This window comes from Ranitomeya imitator, chromosome 4, assembly GCF_032444005.1.
Source record: "Ranitomeya imitator isolate aRanImi1 chromosome 4, aRanImi1.pri, whole genome shotgun sequence".
Lineage (NCBI taxonomy): Eukaryota > Metazoa > Chordata > Amphibia > Anura > Dendrobatidae > Ranitomeya > Ranitomeya imitator.
In genome coordinates, this window is record NC_091285.1 from 202,967,750 (window position 1) to 202,988,302 (window position 20,553).

At 39.9% G+C, this 20,553-nt stretch overlaps 1 protein-coding gene across 1 annotated transcript in view; it reads left to right on the plus strand.

The window, feature by feature from the left end:
- The first annotated feature begins 4,097 nt into the window (after window positions 1-4,097).
- LOC138675775 (sodium-coupled monocarboxylate transporter 1) overlaps window positions 4,098-20,553 on the plus strand; it is a 63,024-nt gene continuing 46,568 nt past the window's right edge. Inside the window, exons 1-6 of the mRNA XM_069764294.1 lie at window positions 4,098-4,556; window positions 6,257-6,322; window positions 14,884-14,935; window positions 17,864-17,931; window positions 18,371-18,525; window positions 18,802-18,942. Coding sequence (XP_069620395.1) covers window positions 4,206-4,556; window positions 6,257-6,322; window positions 14,884-14,935; window positions 17,864-17,931; window positions 18,371-18,525; window positions 18,802-18,942 — 833 coding nt within the window. The 5' untranslated portion in view covers window positions 4,098-4,205. The remainder of the gene's footprint in view (window positions 4,557-6,256; window positions 6,323-14,883; window positions 14,936-17,863; window positions 17,932-18,370; window positions 18,526-18,801; window positions 18,943-20,553) is intronic.

Genomic DNA, 20,553 nt, shown 5'->3' on the forward strand with positions numbered 1-20,553 from the left:
TTGGCTGGGGATTTATCAGACTGCCAATTTAGCTTACAAATGCTGAGATAAAAATACTGACCAAATAATGGGTGAATGCGGTCTAATACAGGAGGAGATGACACACAGATATATACTATATACAGGAGATTACACACAGGTATATACTATATACAGGAGAGATGACACACAGGTATATACTATATACAGGAGGGGATGACTTACAGGTATATACTATATACAGGAGGAGATGACACACAGGTATATACTATATACAGGAGGAGATGACACACAGGTATATACTATATACAGGAGGAGATGACACACAGGTATATACTATATACAGGAGGAGATGACACACAGGTATATACTATATACAGGAGGAGATGACATACAGGTATATACTATATACAGGAGGAGATGACACACAGGTATATACTATATACAGGAGGAGATGACACACGTATATACTATATACAGGAGGAGATGACATACAGGTACATACTATATACAGGAGGAGATGACACACGTATATACTATATACAGGAGGAGATGACATACAGGTATATACTATATAAAAGAGGAGATGATACATAGGTATATAGAAGTGGGGATGACATACAGCAGGTATATGCTATATACAGGGGAGATGACATACAGGTATATACTATATACATGAGATGACATACAGGTATATAGTATATACAGAAGAGATGACATACAGGTATATAATATATACAGGAGGAGATGGCACATGGGTATATACAATATACAGGAGGAGATGACATACAGCAGGTATATACTATTTACAGGGGAGATGACATACAGGTATATACTATATACAAGAGAAGACATACAGGTGTATACTATATATAAGGGAGATGACAAACATGTATATACTGAGGTAAAAATGAGGGGTGTGAGGTGAAAATGAAAAGGTGTGAGTGCAAAATGAGAGGTGTGAGGGAAAATAGTGGAGTGATTGGAAAATGACAGATGTGAGGTCGAAATGACAAGTGTTAGGGGGGAATGAGAGGAATAAGGGGGAAAATGAGAGGTGTGAGGGAGAAAATGAGAGGTGTAAAGGCCCCTTCACATTAAGCGACGCTGCAGTGATACCGACAACGATTCGGATCGCTGCAGCGTCGCTGTTTGGTCGCTGGAGAGCTGTCACACAGACAGCTCTCCAGCGACCAACGATGCCGGTAACCAGGGTAAACATCGGGTAACTAAGCGCAGGGCCGCGCTTAGTAACCCGATGTTTACCCTGGATACCATGCTAAAAGTTAAAAAAAACAAACAGTACATACTTACCTACAGCTGTCTGTCCTCCAGCGCTGCGCTCTGCACTCCTCCTGTACTGTCTGTGAGCCGGAAAGCAGAGCGGTGACGTCACCGCTCTGCTTTCCGGCTCACAGACAGTACAGGAGGAGAGCAGAGCACAGCGCTGGAGGACAGACAGCGGTAGGTAAGTATCTAGTGTTTGTTTTTTTTAACTTTTAGCATGGTATCCAGGGTAAACATCGGGTTACTAAGCGCGGCCCTGCGCTTAGTTACCCGATGTTTACCCTGGTTACCAGTGAAGACATCGCTGGATCGGTGTCACACACGCCGATCCAGCGATGTCTCCAGGGAGTCCAGCGACGAAATAAAGTTCTGGACTTTCTTCAGCGACCAACGATCTCCCAGCAGGGGCCTGATCGTTGGTCGCTGTCACACAGAACGATTTCATTAACGATATCGTTGCTACGTCACAAATAGCAACGATATCGTTAACAATATCGTTATGTGTGAAGGTACCTTAAGGGAGAAAATGAGAGGCATGATGGGAAAATAAGAGAAGTGAGGTGCTATAACTAACCACAGATATTTACTATGCCCAGGCAACGCCGGGCTCTTCAGCTAGTAATAAAATAAAACTTAACATTTGGTATTGCTGTAATCATACTGATTACCATTTACGCCAGAATTTTTTTTTCCAAAGAATAATATCACAATGGCGTTATTTTCACAATTGGAATTTTCCGATTTTCCAGTACATTGTGTGATAAAATGAATGGTGTCATTCAAAAATATAACTCGTCCCTTAAGAAACAAGCTCTCACACGTCCATGTGGACAGAAATATAAAAAAAAATTATGGCTCTAGGAAGAATGGTAGGAAAAAACGAAAACGCAAAAACTTAAAATTGGCCACGTTAGGAAGAGGTTAAAGGGGCTACAGTACTTCAGGCAGTACAGTAAAACACAGCCCCTCTCAGAACAGCACAACTCCAATCTTTTGGTAGCTGTTGTGCCTGACATGTATGGAGCAATGAATGGAATGCTCTTATTAAACAACTGCTGAACGAGTTGCTGAGGGATGGAGCTCCACTGATTTAATTTATACTACACCATCAAATGTAAAAAACTGGAAAACCTCTTTGTCCACTACATTCAATAATTCCCCCACTGATTTAACCCATGTATAGAAGAAATTTTGTCAATTACGCCCAGGTGAAGCAATGCATTCTGGCACTTCACATGACATCAGCGGCAGCAGCAGCCAGGGTCACGTGATGTCGAGTGAGCAGTCAGCAATAGCCCCACTCACAGGCAGAGAGGACAACAAGAGGTATTTACAAAAATACTTCTATACAAGGACTACATTGGTGGGGGAATTACATTATGTAACAAATTTGTATTTATTTTTTGTTCCTGGGTCCAAAGTGTGTTTTCCTAACCCGTTATGCCTAAAACAAAACTTTGCTTCTGTGATCAGAACAATGAATACTACTCAGTATTGAATACGAATCGAGAATTTTCCAGAAAACAGACACATTTCAAAATTTCATTGTCCTGATCACAGAAGCAAAGTTTCTTTGGAACAACAACTATTTTCTATTTGTTTTAGGCATAACGGGTTAGAAAAACACACTTTGGACCCAGGAACAAAAATATATAAAAATTTGCTATAGTGTACAGTAATTTCCTTTTTTTTGACACAATATATACAATATTTTTCTGCCCCGTGGTCATAAAATCAAAGTTTGTGCTGAATGAAGTCATTCTTCCATAGTCTTTAAACATAAGCAGTTGAAATATTACACTTGGAAGCCAGGAACAAAAATTGTGTTACATAGTGTTATAGAATGTAGTGGACAACCCCTTTAAGCACAGATATTCTCTACATAACAGTACTCTTATGCTTAGCATACTTATAATATTTATAACACTAGACTGCAGCTGTGTTATGGTACTTTTCAGACTTTTCATAGAGGTTAGACAAAAGTGCCATTGTGGAAAGACAAAGATCTTAAGATGTAGTCACTGTATGAACTTTCGTCCAAGATTGTGACATATACAACGAAACCTTTGTTAAGAAGCTACGATGACAGAATTGTTGTTGGTTGCTGTCTACTGAAAAAAATATTAGGTGTAAATTAAAGTTCCTTCTTAGAATTCCTTTTATCAGGTGAAACTCATTGTCATGTTGACTTATGCTTTGTAGAGTTAGAGGACAATGAATCGGGTCAATACTATCCTTGATATGCCCTCATTGTCTCCTGTGCCATCTCTTAACGTATTATGCTAAATTAATCAAGTTTAATCTGAAACCTGCTTAGTTCACAAACTAGAAGTGCGGACTCTCTGTGACAGGACAATGTGGTGGCCCACCTTATGGGCTGGCTGTTTTATAAGGCTACCACCTCTATATTTTTTTCTTGTTCAGCCCATCTACTCCTCGCTCCAGGATCCTTAAACTTAGCTTGCCTATCACTCAGATTTCAATCAGCTTTTTCTGCTAGGCAGTCCAACTTAGCTTTTTAGCTGCTGGTTTCTACCCAACCTTCTATTTCCCCCTTATTCCTTTTTTATGTTCTGATCCATTTTAAGCCTACTCTCTTCTTATAGCATAGGCTAACTTCTTTATCATAGTTTATGTCTTCTGTTTGGCACTATCTAGCTGTGTGGTAATTCCACCTGCTGTCACATTGTGGTAATGACAACCTTGCCCTGCCTGAGGCACAATCCCATCTGCATCTTGCCAGTCATTGAGTACTCTGTGTACTTTGGCGTTTCTTTTTCCTTTACTCAGTTAATAAGTGCAGTTGTGATTTGCATATAACAGTTCAGAGGTAGCTGAAAGCCAGCCCAGGTATCCGATCACACCTTGCTCATTCTGCCCGTGATACCCACTGACTTCTACTTGAAGTTGTTCACCTCCAACTGCACATCGGAGCAACTATGGCTGTTGCAGGTGACATTGGCTCTTTTACAGTTTGGGACTATGTTGTTTTTGCCCTAATGCTGCTTATCTCTGCTGTCATTGGGATTTACTATGCCTTTGCTGGTGGCGGACAGAAAACCTCAACAGATTTCCTAATGGGAGGCAGGAGCATGACGGCCGTACCAGTGGCTCTTTCCCTTACTGCCAGCTTCATGTCTGCTGTTACAGTGTTGGGTACCCCAGCAGAGGTATACAGATTTGGCGCCATGTTCAGCATATTCGCTATATCTTATAGCTTTGTTGTGTTGATCTCATCGGAAATATTTCTGCCGGTGTTCTACAGACTGGGCATCACCAGCACCTATGAGGTAAGTGCAGACATATCGCTTGCTAGATATATATTAGAGCAGGTTGTGAGTAATCGTAATTTTGTTTCACAGCTTTAAAGGGGTTTTTTACTTTTAGAAACTTTCAAAGCCATCTAAAATTTTGGCTGAAGCTCACGTCACATCATGGAACTCAGTGTCTTATGCCATTTACCTCAGCCACTGGGCTCAGTGATTGGCTGCAGTAGTGATGTCCGCTGTTGATGTGGTGGCACCACTACAGCCAAAACAGTGAGACCACAGTAGCAGTGGAAAGCTGTCACTGGACCCCGAAAAAACGACTACTATCTGATTTTGTTATGCTATACTACAGGCGATATTTGGTTCCACTTTTCTAAAAGCAAAAAAGCCCTAGTTTGTAGAATAAGCAAAATCGTTAAATTACGAAATGTTATGTAGCGGAATAGCAATGGAGAGAAGGCCAGGAGACAAAAAGCGCAATAGGTTCTTATCCGATGGTACGGAGAGAACCTGATAAGGGTGCAGACTAGCAACATGAGAAAGGTGTATGTAACAGCTGCTGCAGAACACCGGAGAACACCGGTCAGAAATACCACAGGAAAAACGATGTGCTAAAGGTGGTGTTATTCAATTGCGCTGCTGATAAAAGCTCGATGGCCGAGGTAAAATCAATGTTCATCTTATAAGCGGTCATTGAAAGAAATAAAAAACGGGTACATGACTGAGTAGAGTTCAAACTGTTAATCCGGATCTATTTGGCATATATAACACATAAATCCTATTATAAAAATATCGCTTATAAGATGAACATTTCTGACAGCAACCATAGGTTTTTGTCCTGATGACGAGGTCATGCAGAACCTTGAAATGCGTTGACTTGTAAAAACTGTACTATTAAACTCCTTTGATTTTACTTCGGCTATCGAGGTTTTATTAGAAGCACAATTGAATGACACCACCTTTTGCACATCGTTTTTCATGTAGCTGAATGGCACACTCGTGTTTACAACTTCATGCCGTATTCTCGCGTTACTATCTGGATCTATAATTTTCATCAGCATTTGTAAGCCAAAACCAGAGATTGAACCTATACAGTAAAATGGATGAAATGAAAGGTTTGCAATTCTTCTGTGATTTTTGTTTTGATGCAAAATGTAGGAAGTAGGAGTAACAAAAAGTCCTTAAGTTTAGTTCTCCAAGACAAAATATGGAGTAAGTTTAATGTATATTGTAGTGGATATTTTTTATAATCAGAGCAAACAATTCTGAATGTTCTCTGAAAATCCGGAACTGCAATCTGATCGCTGGCAAATGGCACTAGTTTAGATAAATCATGCCTAATTTGCCTGCTTATCTACTACAAAGAGAATGTTTTTTTCTTTTATTGGTGTGTCTGGAAATGAATCTGTTATTACGATGAATCATCACTAGGGAAAGCAATGTATTCCGGTGTAGTTAACTGTTACAGAAGCTTCTCAAGATGCTGGTTAATAATTCCTTCTTGTGACTCGGAAAATTAAACCTTGCTACCTGTAACCTGTAGTTTGTAACAAGAGCCATGCTATGGGCTGTAATAACTAATCATAGTTGGACGAATGATCATTTGCTTGGTTTTTATAACATACTCTATAATATTAGTTATATTCAATATTTCATTCAGAAGATTGCTATTTATTGATTAGCGTCCATGTAATAACTAACCATATTTATTATTTTCCCAGTACCTTGAGCTCAGATTTAACAAATATGTACGACTTATTGGCACCATCTTGTTCATCATCCAAACGGTATGTAATGCCCAAAACGCAGTAAAAATATTATTGAAATTAACTTTTAATATTGTGCGCACAATATTTTAATGCACTCTGACTAAAGCCACCATTGCTTCACATTCCAAAAGCAATATCTTATTACATATATAGGATTACTAACAATATTTTTCCTATGTACTTCTAAATTAATATCCACAGTGATATGTGTTACGTATTATATAATATATTACAGTATATATTACTGTATACTGCACAATTCCCGATATCAATATTATGACACTAATAAATTGCTATTAGTGTCCACCTGTTAATGAAAGTAAAAATATTTTTATAATGAGTAATGCCACATTGATTCCAATTAAATATACTATGCCTTGAAAAACTTTTCCACATTTTTTTCACTATATGCTCACAAGGTTAAATTTATTTTATTGGGATTTTATGTGATTTACCAACACAAGTATTTGAGAAGTGTAAGGGAAATGATACAGGGTTTTTACTCATAAATAAAATCCTGAGTGACCAATTGCCTCCAGACGTCACATACACCACCTGTTTTATTTATTCTCAGTAGAACTACAGCTATTCTGAAGGATTGATTGAGAACATTAGGGATCAAACAGAATTAAGAAAATCAAGGAACACACCAGACAGGTCAGGGATAAAGTTCTGTAGGAGAGTAAAAGGTTATGTTATAAAAAATAGCCTAAACTTAGAACCTCTCTCAGAGCACTGTTAAATCCATCATCCAAAAATGGAAGAAGTATGGCACACCTGAAAACCTACCAAAACATAGCTGTCCAATTGGACTGACATCCCAAGCAACTAGAGCAGAAGCAGCCAAGAGCCCTATGGTCATTGAAGCAGCTGCAGAGAGCTACAACTCAGGTGGGAGAATATGTCCAGAGGACAACTATTAGTCGTATGCGCTACAAAAGGTGGAAGAAGAAAGCCATTTTTTAAAGCAAGCCATAAGAAGTCCCATTAGCAATTTGCAAAAATCCATGTAAGGGACACATAGCTATCATGTGGAAGAAGGAAGAAGAAGATGCTCTAGTCACATGAGACCAAAGTAGAACTTTTTTGGCTCAATGCAAAATGCTATGTGTGGCGGAAAACTACCTCTGCACATCACCCTGAAAACACCATCCTAATTGTCAAAACGTGGTGGCAGTATCATGGTCTGCGGATGCTTTTCTTCAACAGGGATTTTTGGTCAAAGTTGATGGGAAGATGGATGGAGCTAAATACAGGGCAATTCTCAAGGAAAACCTGTTTGAGGCTGCAAAAGACTTCGTATTGGGGTGTAGGTTCTCCTTCCAGCAGGACAGCGACTCTAAACATACTGCCAGAGCTACAATGGAATTAAACCATTCCATCAAGCATATTCATGTGTGTGAATGGCCCAGCCACAGTGCAGATCTAAATCCCATTGAGAATCTGTGGTAAGACTTGAAAATGTCTGCTCACAGACTCTCTTCATCCAATCTCACTGAGGCCAGGTTCATATTGCGTTGGTGCAGTCCATTCCACGCATGCGTTAAATGGACTGCGCAATGCTAGTGCCTTTTCAAAGATCACGTTATGCGATTGCGATAGCGCAGATGCTCCATCTGCTCTATCGGTGACGGACCCGGAAACGCTGCAGACTGCGTCGAGGGTCCGTCACAGAATGACGGCACATTGCTAACGCATGCCGATTATGACATGTGTTAGCGATGTGCTACATAATGGCAGTCAATGGGTGCGCTGAAGCATCCGTTACATTGCGTTAGTGCCGCTGTGTAACGGATGCCGTCAGCGCATTGCCATTAACGCAATATGAACCTGGCCTTAGCTACAGCTAGTTTACAAAGGGCAAATAGGAAAAAGTTTCAGCCTCTAGATGTGCAGAGCTGGTAGAGGCCCCAAAGCATGCAGCAGTAATTGCAGTGAAGGTGGTCCTACTCATGGGTACTGAATACAAATACATGTCACAATTTTCAGATTTACATTTTTAAAATAATTAGCAAACCATGTATCATTTCCTTCATATTTCACAAATACTTGCTATTTAGTGTTGGTATATCACATAAAATTCCAATGACATACATTTCAGTTTGTGGGTGTAACGTGAAAAAATGTGGAAAAGTTCACAGGGTATGAATACTTTTATTCATAATGTAGTTTCTGCATCATTACAAATGGTATTGTTGCTGTTATTACCAATAGTCTCCACAATCCAAATAATAGATTGATTTGAGCTCAAGTCTCGAATATTCCAGTACTGTAGTTTACATTTATCGAGCCATTTGTGACACCTCCATCAATTCCCAATTGTCCTACCCTAACGGGTAAGATGACAGAAAGATGCACCGCTATAAGAGAAATCATGGAGAGAAATAGTGTAGCTATTGTGCTCTATCTAGTTTGAAAACCCCTACGTTTCATCAATCGTTGCCTTGATTCATCAGGGTCTAGGCAATAAATTAGATATTACATTTTTTCCATTATTAGCGCAATGCTAATAACTTGCACTGTAGTGTGCACATACTAGCAAGATTGCTGGCGCATTCGGAGGCACATCTGCTTCTATTAATTAAAACTATGACATACACCCGATATCACAGCCAATCAAAAGGCTTTGTAAAAGAGGCTCTTACCCAGGGATCAATAGAAGCAGACTAAAGCTGAGACGGCCTCCAACCTTGTATATTAGAACGACTTTGATACTCTCACAAAAGAAGCTCGTCTGGACCACTGATCACTATGTATCTTGAGATAATACACATATTCCACCAAAAAACTGTTTTCATAGGTCAATAATTTACAATGAAAGTTGCATAAAGAATAACAAACAGGAATATATGTATTTATGCAGAGATAAATGTGTTCTAATACTCAGGTAGATAAGTGTAGAGACTTTCCATTTCACAGTCTCAATGCAATTTTTTATGTGGCTCTTCTTATAATGCGCTGTGTACAGTAAATTCCAATCTATATGATAACGCATTTAATGCTCAATGAAATCCACTATATATTATAATGTATTTCACCATATATGATAATGCATTTAATTCACAGTGAACGTCACTATACATGATAATGTATTTAATTTGCATTGAACTCCATCACACGAGATAATGTATTTAATCCCTGTAAGTGAAGCATCACATCATAGCCTTCAGATATAAGTATAGATGCCATCATATCTGTAAAAGACCAATCATTATCTATATTTAAAGAGAACCTGACATACATCTGATACATGCTGCCTAGTCCATGGACAGCATATATTGCACACTGGCCATGCGATCTCAGATAAGTAGGTGTGACTCTGAAATAATGCGGTGTTTCAGAGAAAAACATTCATTTAATAGCTGCCAGGGACCGAGCCATGCAGCAGGCTAGTCGGACAAGCGGATCCCAGATGGTTTCTCGCCGCCTGCTGCCCTGGAGTGACAGGTCTCTGTCTACATGTACATATAGGCAGAGGCCTGCCAATTACTGTCAGCTGGCAGGGAGCAGCTGCTGGGGATCCACCTGTCCAATGCCTGTCCGACTAGTCTGCGCAGCTTGGTTCCTGCGGTTGTTAAAAGTATGCTGAGATAATAAAGCCAGTGTCTGATACATGCTGTCCGTGGCTCCAACAGCATGCATCAGATGTCAGATTCATTTTAATTCTCAAATATATTCTTGAAAAAGAACAAAAGGGGGGAGGGTCTGTGTCAAGTGATTCATAAATGAAATATGATAAGCTGTCATCTTTCTCATTCTAAACTACCACTGTTCCTCAAGTGACATACATGAAATGAGGAAAGATATATATCTCTGTACCGTGTTAGCCAGTAGATAGAAAAATATTACAATTTGAGACTCCTCAGTGGTTAATACCTTTTAATGGCTAACTGAAAAAATGGTCACAACTACTCGGGTCTCTTCATCAGACATAAAACAACACAAAATCTGAAGAATCACATATTTATACACAACAGGACACAGGAATAATGCAACAATAAGATAAGTGAATTATAGATGTGGGACCGGGAGAAAACAGTTGTAGCCGTAAATATTGGAACTGTTTGTGGTGCCCCAGGGTCCTGGTTGTCACAGGAGCATTGCTTTCCTCACGGGGAGAGTGATGTTACGCTTGAAGGCAAGAAGGGATAACTGCAACCAGGTACCACAAACATGCAACACATTCACACTCCAGGCCACCAGGGGGAGCTTTTGATCCTACTCTTACTAGGTGACTCCCCATATATATATAACTGGTAGTCCGCAGGGAAAGTTAGTCTGTTTTCCAGAGGGTTCCTGCCAGGAAGCAGACAGGAGCCATCTGAGGGAGGCGAAGGTTTTACAGAGCTGTGAATCCCCAGTGCAGCAGTTCCTGGAAAGAGACATTCAGACAGCCGAATTGATTTCAGAGAGCATGCAGGAGAGCAAAGCGCAGGAGTCGATATCAGAGGGAGACCAGCCCCGAGCAGGTTGCCTCCTTCTGAGGTGCAGGACTGGTAGCCAGACCACCGAGGATCGTAAGGCACTCTATGAGAGACCGGCAGGACAGCTGAACTTTACGTTACCTGTCCGACCTAGCAAAAAAACCCACCGGTACCGGGTCTTGAGTTCACAGGGGGATGTCACGGTGGCAACCCTGTCCGTGGCCCTGGAGCGTCCATTGAAAAGGGAAAGGTCTTTTAAGGGAATAAAGTTTGTGTTTGTGACGCCACCTGTGGTATTCGGTCAGTGGGGACCCAACGCTGCTTTAAGGGGTCCTTTGTGGTGATGTTATGGCAGCTAAATGGTATAATTTCCCACAGCTGAAGTGTATCCCGAGCGCTCCCGGTGTGTAGATGGAAGATGGTGAAGAGTGCAGTAAAGAATGAGGACACAAGGTTGCAGTCTCTTTACCTTGGTTCACTGAAGACTTCAGGCAGCCACAGTCCAGAGCACTGGATCACAGGGTAGGCAGAATCCGGCTGGCTTGAAGGCAAGTTAGGAGTCCCCTTACCCAGGTGGAAATCAAAAGCCTTCCTTTAGCGCCGTAGTGTTGTAGTCCCTTACTGCTAAAAGCTCACATAAGGTTCTCACAGATGTTGTCTCTCTCTGTCCCCTGGGTAGGTTAGGACATAACCCGTATGACTGGTGGCTTATAGGGACTCTAGCACGCCCCGGCCTCGGAGGGGTGCCACCGTGCCTCCTGGGTGTTAGGTCAGACAGGAAAAAAAAAAAAAACCAAGACAGCAACAAGGATCCCTAAAATATACCTTTTAATAGAAAAAGTTAAAAGACTTTATTATTCATAATAATGTTAAAAAAGTAGGAAGACAATAAATGTACCTCAAAAAGACCCTAAATCGTACTTCAATGTATCCTGCCTGACAGTGGAGGTTGGCACCCTAATTTACTGCGGTTGGCGCCCCCACTCCTCGACGGCTCACCCTTAAAATCCCTAAAGAATCCCTGCAATACAGGAAATCTGGTGAGCCCTATAGTGCATCCCTATAGTAACACCTGCCTGGCAGTGGAGGTCGACACCCTAAAAAATGACGATAGGTGCCCCCACTCAGCGGTGGCTGACCCTAGGGTCCCTTACAGTCCCTACAACCGAGATAGACAGAAGCAATGTCCCAACAACACCCTGGTACGCGTAAGAAGAAAAAGAAAAAAATGAAAAAAGCAATTAAAAAAAAGTAACAAAACAAAAAAAATAATAATTCAGATATCTCTAGGGAGTAATAATAACCAGAAGAAGCTGATACAAAACTCAGCAACTTGACCCAAGAAAAATAAACGGGTAAGCAGAATGCATATCTATATAATTTTGTCCCAGCAAGATATTTTACAGCATAAGAGTGCACAATGTGAAGGTACAATCATCCAGTCACAAATAAGAAAGCAATGTTTATAAATTAGATACATGCACCCATCTACTTGCTGCAAAGTCCCATCCTGTTTACTGAAACAGTCAAATATAGGGATAAGATAATAGACCAAGCGCTAATTGGCGTCTGTTATACTACCACAGGATGTGACCAATTTACCAGAGATTATTCCAGTAATAATAGCCATATATGGGTTTTCTAGATACCAAGAAAATAAATGATGGAAAAAATATTGAAAAAAGACACCCCAGCACAGCAAATGTCTATTAGAAAGACACAATCGTCTTATTTAAGGAAGGAAGCAATGTAACATGTCAAATCTATACTCATCTATTTGATGCGGTGTCCCATCCTGTTATCCACAAAACCCAGGTGTAAAGATGATATAGTAGAAACGGCAATGATCAATGTCTTTTAGAGTCCCCAAATAATACCCGATGCGTTTCCCCCCCATTGGGAATGACGGGGGTTCATCAGGGGTTCAGCAGCCAGATAAAGGAGCTGTGGAGAAAAGAAACACTCACCATGATACCCTTTTTGTAATGAAGCCGGCCACAAAAAAATCGGCGCTTCCCCCACGTGGAGTAGCCGGAAATAGCGTCATGGAGCCGAGTGGATTGCAGAGTGCGTTCCACATCACACAGCGGCTCAGGGGAATTGATAATGCGATAACCGGATACAATGTAAGCCAGCTGAATGACGCGCAGAAAGAAGCTCAAAGTGGCTCCCCAAAGATGGCAAACTATGCTGCGCATGCGCAATGGCAATATAATAGCAGGCACAATACTCAGCAGCCAATGGCAATAATAGCAAGCGGCGCATCGTACATCCACAGAATAATGCGGAATAAGGATAAAGTAGTCCTAACAGGGATGATGTATCCATACTAATACGCTCCGTAACTAATTACGACATTTGCGGCATTTGATACCAATAAACCAGAGAATCAAAAACATCTCCAAATGTATCAAATTAATAAATAAATAAACAAACAGCAAAATAATAACTAATTACCTGACAAAAGTAACAATACAGATAGCATCAAAGCCACACAACTAAATAGAACAAAGAGGGTATTAACACAAGCACAAAAACGAAAAAGAAGAATAAAGTCAAAAAATAATCCAAATATGTAATAGTCAAATAATATGACCATCTATATACAAAAAATATAAATATACACGGCACACAAAAAGTTTCCAAAAACAGGGGTGCCACATCAGATGGCTAAATGAAACTCGCAAAGGACAACTGTTCATTGAGACCCAAATGGCTCATGGACTTCAATAAATAGATCCATCTCGTTTCACGCTGTACAATTCTCCTATCCCAATCCCCCAGTCTCACTGAGGGAGGAATTACCTCAATAACCCTGGAAAATAAGGAACCAATATCACCTCCATGCTCAGTGTTAATATGTCGCGCAATTGGTGTATCTCTGCCGTGTCCAATGTCCCCAAGGTGTTCACCAATGCGAACACGTAGTTTTCGTATAGTTTTTCCTACATAATCCTTGGGGCAAGAACACGTGCAGAGATACACCACACCAGCAGTCCTGCAATTGGCGAAAGTTTATACTCCCAGACTCTTCTGTCTCTGAGATTTTAAGTTACCTTTAAATACCAGTAATTTCATGTCCATAATGCTATGATTGGGGAGACAAAAATGTTTGGCCACAAGTAGATATATTATCTTTTCTTTCATTGTGTGGCGATGAGAGTTCATCCTTGTTCTCAGTTTTTGCCCTGTCTCCCCAACATACAGACCCCCAGTTGGACATTTAGTACAAATAGTACACTACATTAGAAGTGACACAGCTGAAGGTACCTGGGATCTTGTAGTCCTGATGTGAATTGGGGATCTTTATCTTGGCCGTGGTCATTATAAATGGACAGGTTTTACATTTTGTCTGCTTGCAGGTAAAGGTTCCTGCAGCTGTGGGAGAGGACGGGGAGCGTCTGACAAAGATGCTTCTTAGATTTGGGGGCTGCCTAAAACACATTAGTGGGAAGGATCTGGAAACATAGATTGTAATCTGGCATGTTTTCGTAATAAAGGTTGTAGTTTTTGTGCAGCTCCCCTTAACATCTCCAGATTTGGATTGTAGGTGACTACTAGAGGCACCCGGTTGCTTGTTTGCTTAGATTTGTAATGTAGATGATCCCTCATCCCTACAATCACACAACAATAAAACTTTCATACTCCTTATCTATGAACTCTTACAATATTTACGGCCACAACTGTTTTCTCCTGTCCCACATTGATAATTCTGCTTCCCGTCACTTGCCTTATCTATTGCATAATTCCTGTGTCCTGTTCCTTGTAGTCTTGAAAACTTGCAATTTGTTACTATCTTCTCAGTTAGCCATTAAAAGGTATCAACCACTGAGGACTCTCACATGTTAATATATGTGAAAGAAGTATTCTTAAACCAACTCCACATACTGTCATATAATATAATTTTACACGTCAGCACGGTCTCCTATCTGGAGGGACAGGCAGAAGTGCTAACATTATTTACCAACATCTGCCTGTCCGCTGAGGTGTGTCTCAATGGGCAGATGAGGAAGGTTGGTAATGAAGATACAAATTTTTACTAGATAAGTATACTCTATTTTTATGTCAATATAATAATCACTTACTTGTTTAGTGATGTATTTTGCATTTTTTTACGCATATAAAATTCTTGTTCTTGTTTTTGTGTTTTATTAGATTCTTTATACAGGAATTGTAATTTATGCTCCAGCTTTGGCACTGAATCAAGGTAAGAAAGAAGATAGAGGAGAAATATAATGAAGAGATCTCTATAGTCCTTTAGACATCATTCCCTTTTGATATATGTATCTCTAGACTAATAGTAACTGTATTCCTATAAGCACACCATTGCTGGACCATTAACATTAGCTCCAGATTCAGAACTATGTGCTGATGTCCTACTCGGGGGTGAGGTCTGATTTATGTCTAGTGTAGATCGATAGTGACTTTACTAAGGTATAAATTCATGATTTATTAAAGGGGATCTGTCACCAGATTTTGTTATGTAATCTGTGAGCAGCATAAGGTAGGTGCTGAGACCCTGGTTGCAGCAATTTGTCACTTGCTGGTCTGCATTCTGTTATTTTGATAAATGTTGCAGATCTAGCAGTGGTCAGAGTGCTGAACCTTTATAACCCCCACATCACTAATTGGCAGCTTTCTGTGTACAGAGTGCATATGTAGAAAGCTGCTGCACAGAGTAGTTGACTAGGAGGCACGAGTCACCTAGTCCTGTAGTGATAAGGTACCGTCACACTTTAGCGACGCTGCAGCGATACCGACAACGATCCGGATCGCTGCAGCGTCGCTGTTTGGTCGCTGGAGAGCTGTCACACAGACAGCTCTCCAGCGACCAACGATCAGGGGAAAGACTTCGGCATCGTTGAAACTGTCTTCAACGATGCCGAAGTCCCCGGGTAACCAGGGTAAACATCGGGTTACTAAGCGCAGGGCCGCGCTTAGTAACCCGATGTTTACCCTGGTTACCATCGTTAAAGTAAAAAAAACAAACGCTACATACTTACCTACCGCTGTCTGTCCCCGGCGCTGTGCTTCTCTGCTCTGGCTGTGAGCACAGCGGCCGGAAAGCAGAGCGGTGACGTCACCGCTGTGCTCTGCTTTCCGGCTGCCCGGCGCTCACAGCCAGAGCAGAGAAGCCCAGCGCTGGGGACAGACAGCGGTAGGTAAGTATGTAGCACTTGTTTTTTTTACTTTAACGATGGTAACCAGGGTAAACATCGGGTTACTAAGCGCAGCCCTGCGCTTAGTAACCCGATGTTTACCCTGGTTACCAGCGAAGACATCGCTGAATCGGCGTCACACACGCCGATTCAGCGATGTCAGCGGGACCTCAATGATCAAAAAATGGCCCAGGCCATTCCGACACGAGCAGCGATCTCACAGTAGGGGCCTGATCGCTGCTACGTGTCACACATAGCGAGATCGCTACTGAGATCGCTGTTGCGTCACAAAACTTGTGACTCAGCAGCGATCTCGCTAGCGATCTCGCTATGTGTGACGGGGCCTTTAATCTCCTACTGATAAAACAATGACTTTATCGAAACAGCAACATAAATCATGATCGCGGGACACCAAAGGGTTGCAATGACCCTTGTGCCTATTATTATGATCCTCTTATGACAATAGGAGATCATGATTTTACCCTTACACAGCACTGCTATGTATAGCACAAGCAATTGGACGATCGCAACCTGAGGAGACTAACAAATACAGTAAAAAGTGAGAAAAAAGGTTTTAAAAATATGAAACCCCTCCACAAAATCGCACCCCCTTTTGCCCCATTAAAAATAAAACAATAAAAATACTCATACTTGGTATCGATGCTTTCGTAAAAGTCAGATCTATCAAAATATAAGATAAAATAATCCGATCTGTGTAACAAGAAAAAAAAATAAAACGGTAGAATAAATTTTTTTGGCAGCCGCAACATTGCAATGAAATGAAATAAGATACGATTAACATATTGTATCTACCCCAAAGTGGTATCAGTAAAAGCATCAGCTCATGGTACAAAAAATAGGACCCCATATCCCAAAAAATGAAAATGTTATGGGTCTCGGAAAATGGCGACACAAATTATTATTATTTTTTTTCTTAGGCTGGGTTCACATTGCGTTAAAGCAGCCCGTTCAACACATGCATTAAACGGGCTGCATTAAAGCAAGTGCCAAAATGTGATCGCGCTAGCGCAGATAAAGCTAGCAGATGCTGTATCTGCGCTAGCGGTGACGGACCCGGAAACGCTGCAGCCCGTGTCTCAGGGTCCTTCACTCAATGATGGCTCATCACTAGCTAGCGATGCGCCCAACATAGGGTTTAATTGTGGCATTAACGGACTGCGTTACACCGCGCTATGCCACGGTGTAATGCAGTCCGTCTAACGGACTGGGGAAACGTAATGTGAACCCAGCCTTACGAATTTCCAATTTTTTTTTCACCACTTAAATAAATCAAAAAACTGTACATGTTTGGTATCACATACTCGTACTGGAGAATCATATTGCCAATTCAGTTTTACTACATAGTAAACAGGTTAAATTAAAAAACTGTACTCTCGCTAGGAATAGCTATCGTACATATCTAAATCTAATAAAATAGCAGTCAAATAAAATACAGCTGCTTTCCTCAGCTACATTTCCTGGTTTTATATTAAAACAATGTATTAACGTGGCATGTTCTACTAGCACACTACATGGGAGATGTAGTAGATGAATGGCTGCTCTTATTAGAACAAGGCTCTATTATGGATTTTAGTATTGATTGAATTTTTTCAGCTTCTTTATCAGTTTATACATTACGTGTCCTAATGTCCTATGATAAGGTTTGAGAAATGCCACAACTCTATAAATTATAAAAATTCACGACAGTAGCTAAAGGAAGCAACATTATTCCAGGAAATGGTTCACATTCTAGGTGGAATAAGTCAACATAACAGATGCAGTGGCTCATACACCTCATTTCTCCCCTCAGAACACATGCACACTTGGCCAGGTTGAGCATACATGTGTTGTGTATATGAAACAGGAAGGATAGCTGTCGTGGACAGCTAAGTGAATTTATGGCCACATCTGTATCAGTACTTTTGTGTGCAGGCTAAACTAATTTTAATGCTTTTCAATATTTTTATCTATTTCAGTGACTAAATTTGATTTGTGGGGTGCAGTCGTGGCCACGGGGGTAGTCTGTACCTTCTACTGCACACTGGTTAGTAATGCTGTCACATTACTATTCAAAAACAATAGTTAAAATGATGGATATTTAATTTTTTATGTATTTCTTTTTTAGTCATGTGATAATTTAAATGTGTTGTCAGACATTCTACAAATTGTTAAAACCAAGATTGTAGCAAAATCAGACACAGTGGAAATAAATCAGTTCTGGTAACTGTTGGCTAAATTGACACAAAACACTACAATATATAACAAGCATCTATTTTATTATTTTTTTTATAATATCTGATAAATGACTTAATTTTTCTGTTATCATATAACTTCAATATATCAGCATGACCACTAGGTTCTGGGCATATGTGTCCAATTATGCGGTCATGTACTGTCGGACTAGCTCACATTTACAGGGCCGATAAACTATACTGCGTTAGTAGTCTATATTCCTACTTTAATATCTTTTTTCTCTGTTGCAGGGTGGTCTTAAAGCAGTTGTTTGGACAGATGTCTTCCAAGTCGGGATCATGGTTGCCGGATTTTCATCTGTGATTATTCGAGCTGTGGTCGTCCAAGGTGGAATTGAACCCATTTTGAATGACTCTTATTATGGAGGAAGACTAAACTTTTGGGAGTAAGTAAATGTATTACCTGTGTTTTACTGCACGTCTTTACTTGGTTGTAACTTTAATAGTGATTAACAGATGGGCAAGAAAACTGTAAAATAGAAGGAGCATTTCCGTACATATAACTATATTAAAAGTTTTACAAACAGACTTTGTTTTATCGCTCTTTTTACTGTTGGAGAATATCAAGGACATGGGCACCATTAGAATTTAATTGACAGTATTTACTAATATGCTTCTGATATTAGAATGTGAGTCTAATCTAGATTTTTGATCATCTCTAGCTTCAACCCCAATCCACTGCAGCGGCATTCCTTTTGGACAATTGTAATTGGAGGAACCTTTACATGGACTGGAATCTATGGTGTCAATCAGGCACAAGTACAGAGATATATTGCTTGTAAAACCAGATTCCATGCTAAAATGTGAGTATTAATCTCTTCACGATGCGGCCATTTTCCATTTTTACTTTTTTGTTTTTTCTTTCCCAGAGTTATAACTTTTTTATTTGTCTGTCCACATAGGCATATGATGGTTTATTTTTTTGCAGGGCAAGGTGTACTTTTGAATGACGGCATTCATTTTGCCACATAGTGTACTGGCAAATGGGAAAAGAAAATTAAGTGAAAAAAAATTAAGTGTGGAGAAATTGTGAAAAAAAAAGCTTTTGCAATGCTGACATTGTTTTTATGGGAATTAGTTTTATGGTGTATGTTTTGTGACACTTTTGTGTCACTCTTTCAAGAGGCTCGTAACATTTTCATTTTTCTGGCAGTGAAGCTGTGTGATTGCTTATTTTTTTGCGGGATGAGACGAGTGTTTTATTAATACCATTTTGGTATATATTTGATGCTTTACTCAGTTGTTACAGCACTTTTTGTGATATTACAGAAGCCGAAAATTTTAATTTTGTCATTCTTAATTTGTTTCCGTTTACGGTGTTTACCGATCGGGTTAATTATTTTTTTTATTTTGATAGATCAGACTTTTCTGAACGCAATTATGTATATTTTTTTTATATTATCTTTATTTTTAGTGTGAGGGTGATTTGAACTTTTGCTTTTTATTTTTTTTTATATTTTTTTTATATTTTTTTAAATCCTTTATTTTTTATTTTTCACTTTCTTTATTAGAGCCTTTAGGGTACTGGACCCCGCCATTATCTGATCACTTATGCTATAGATAGCAATAGTAAAAATCACGGTCACAGGGTCAGGACAGGGTTTCAAAGGAGCTCTGTAATGACAAGCACGGAAGTAGTGTATAATAGCCATGTCTCGTCAAACTCAATCTGACAGGTGCCCCGCCCCTATCAAAGTGTATCAAAATGTGTAACCCCTCCCCTCCCCTTGTCTGACGGCTGGTATCCAGCTGTCCCTCCTTGTTTGATTCCCCCTTTTGATATAGTTTAATATAGTTTAATTTGTTGTAGTTTTGATATTATTCCCGTATTTTGTGGAATAACACATGTTTATAATTATAGCCTAGTCGTGTATTTATTTTACACGTGGTTTATAACACCTTTTTCATTTGTTTTATAATAGATTTTATACGTAGCCCCGAGTTTGATTCTGTAAGCTTTTGTTTTATTCACAGTGTATCCATATAGTGAATAGGGCTGATGTTTCTGTATGCAATCCTACAGCCTGTTATGTGAAAAGTATTCTCAAACACTAACTAAATGGTAAACATTACCTAAATTAGGTTAACTGTGGGTCAGAGGCTTATAGCACCTAGGTCAAGCAATTGTTGTTGTATTTGCGTACCCCATAAATGTTTATTCTCACAAACAGAAAAGTTATTGTGTCCTGAAGATGGCATCTGAGGTTATTTGTTTTTTGTATTAGCTTTCTCAGAAAACAGCTGTGTTATCTGAGGGTCAGATATTTTTGTACAAACTCATGCTGTTTGGTGATCTTTGTGAAGCAGAACTTTGTTTTATAACACATTTGTACTTGTATTGTACCTGAATTGATATTTGCTTTCTCTTTTTTGTGTCCTGAAGATGGCATCTGCAAAGTTATTTGTTATCTACT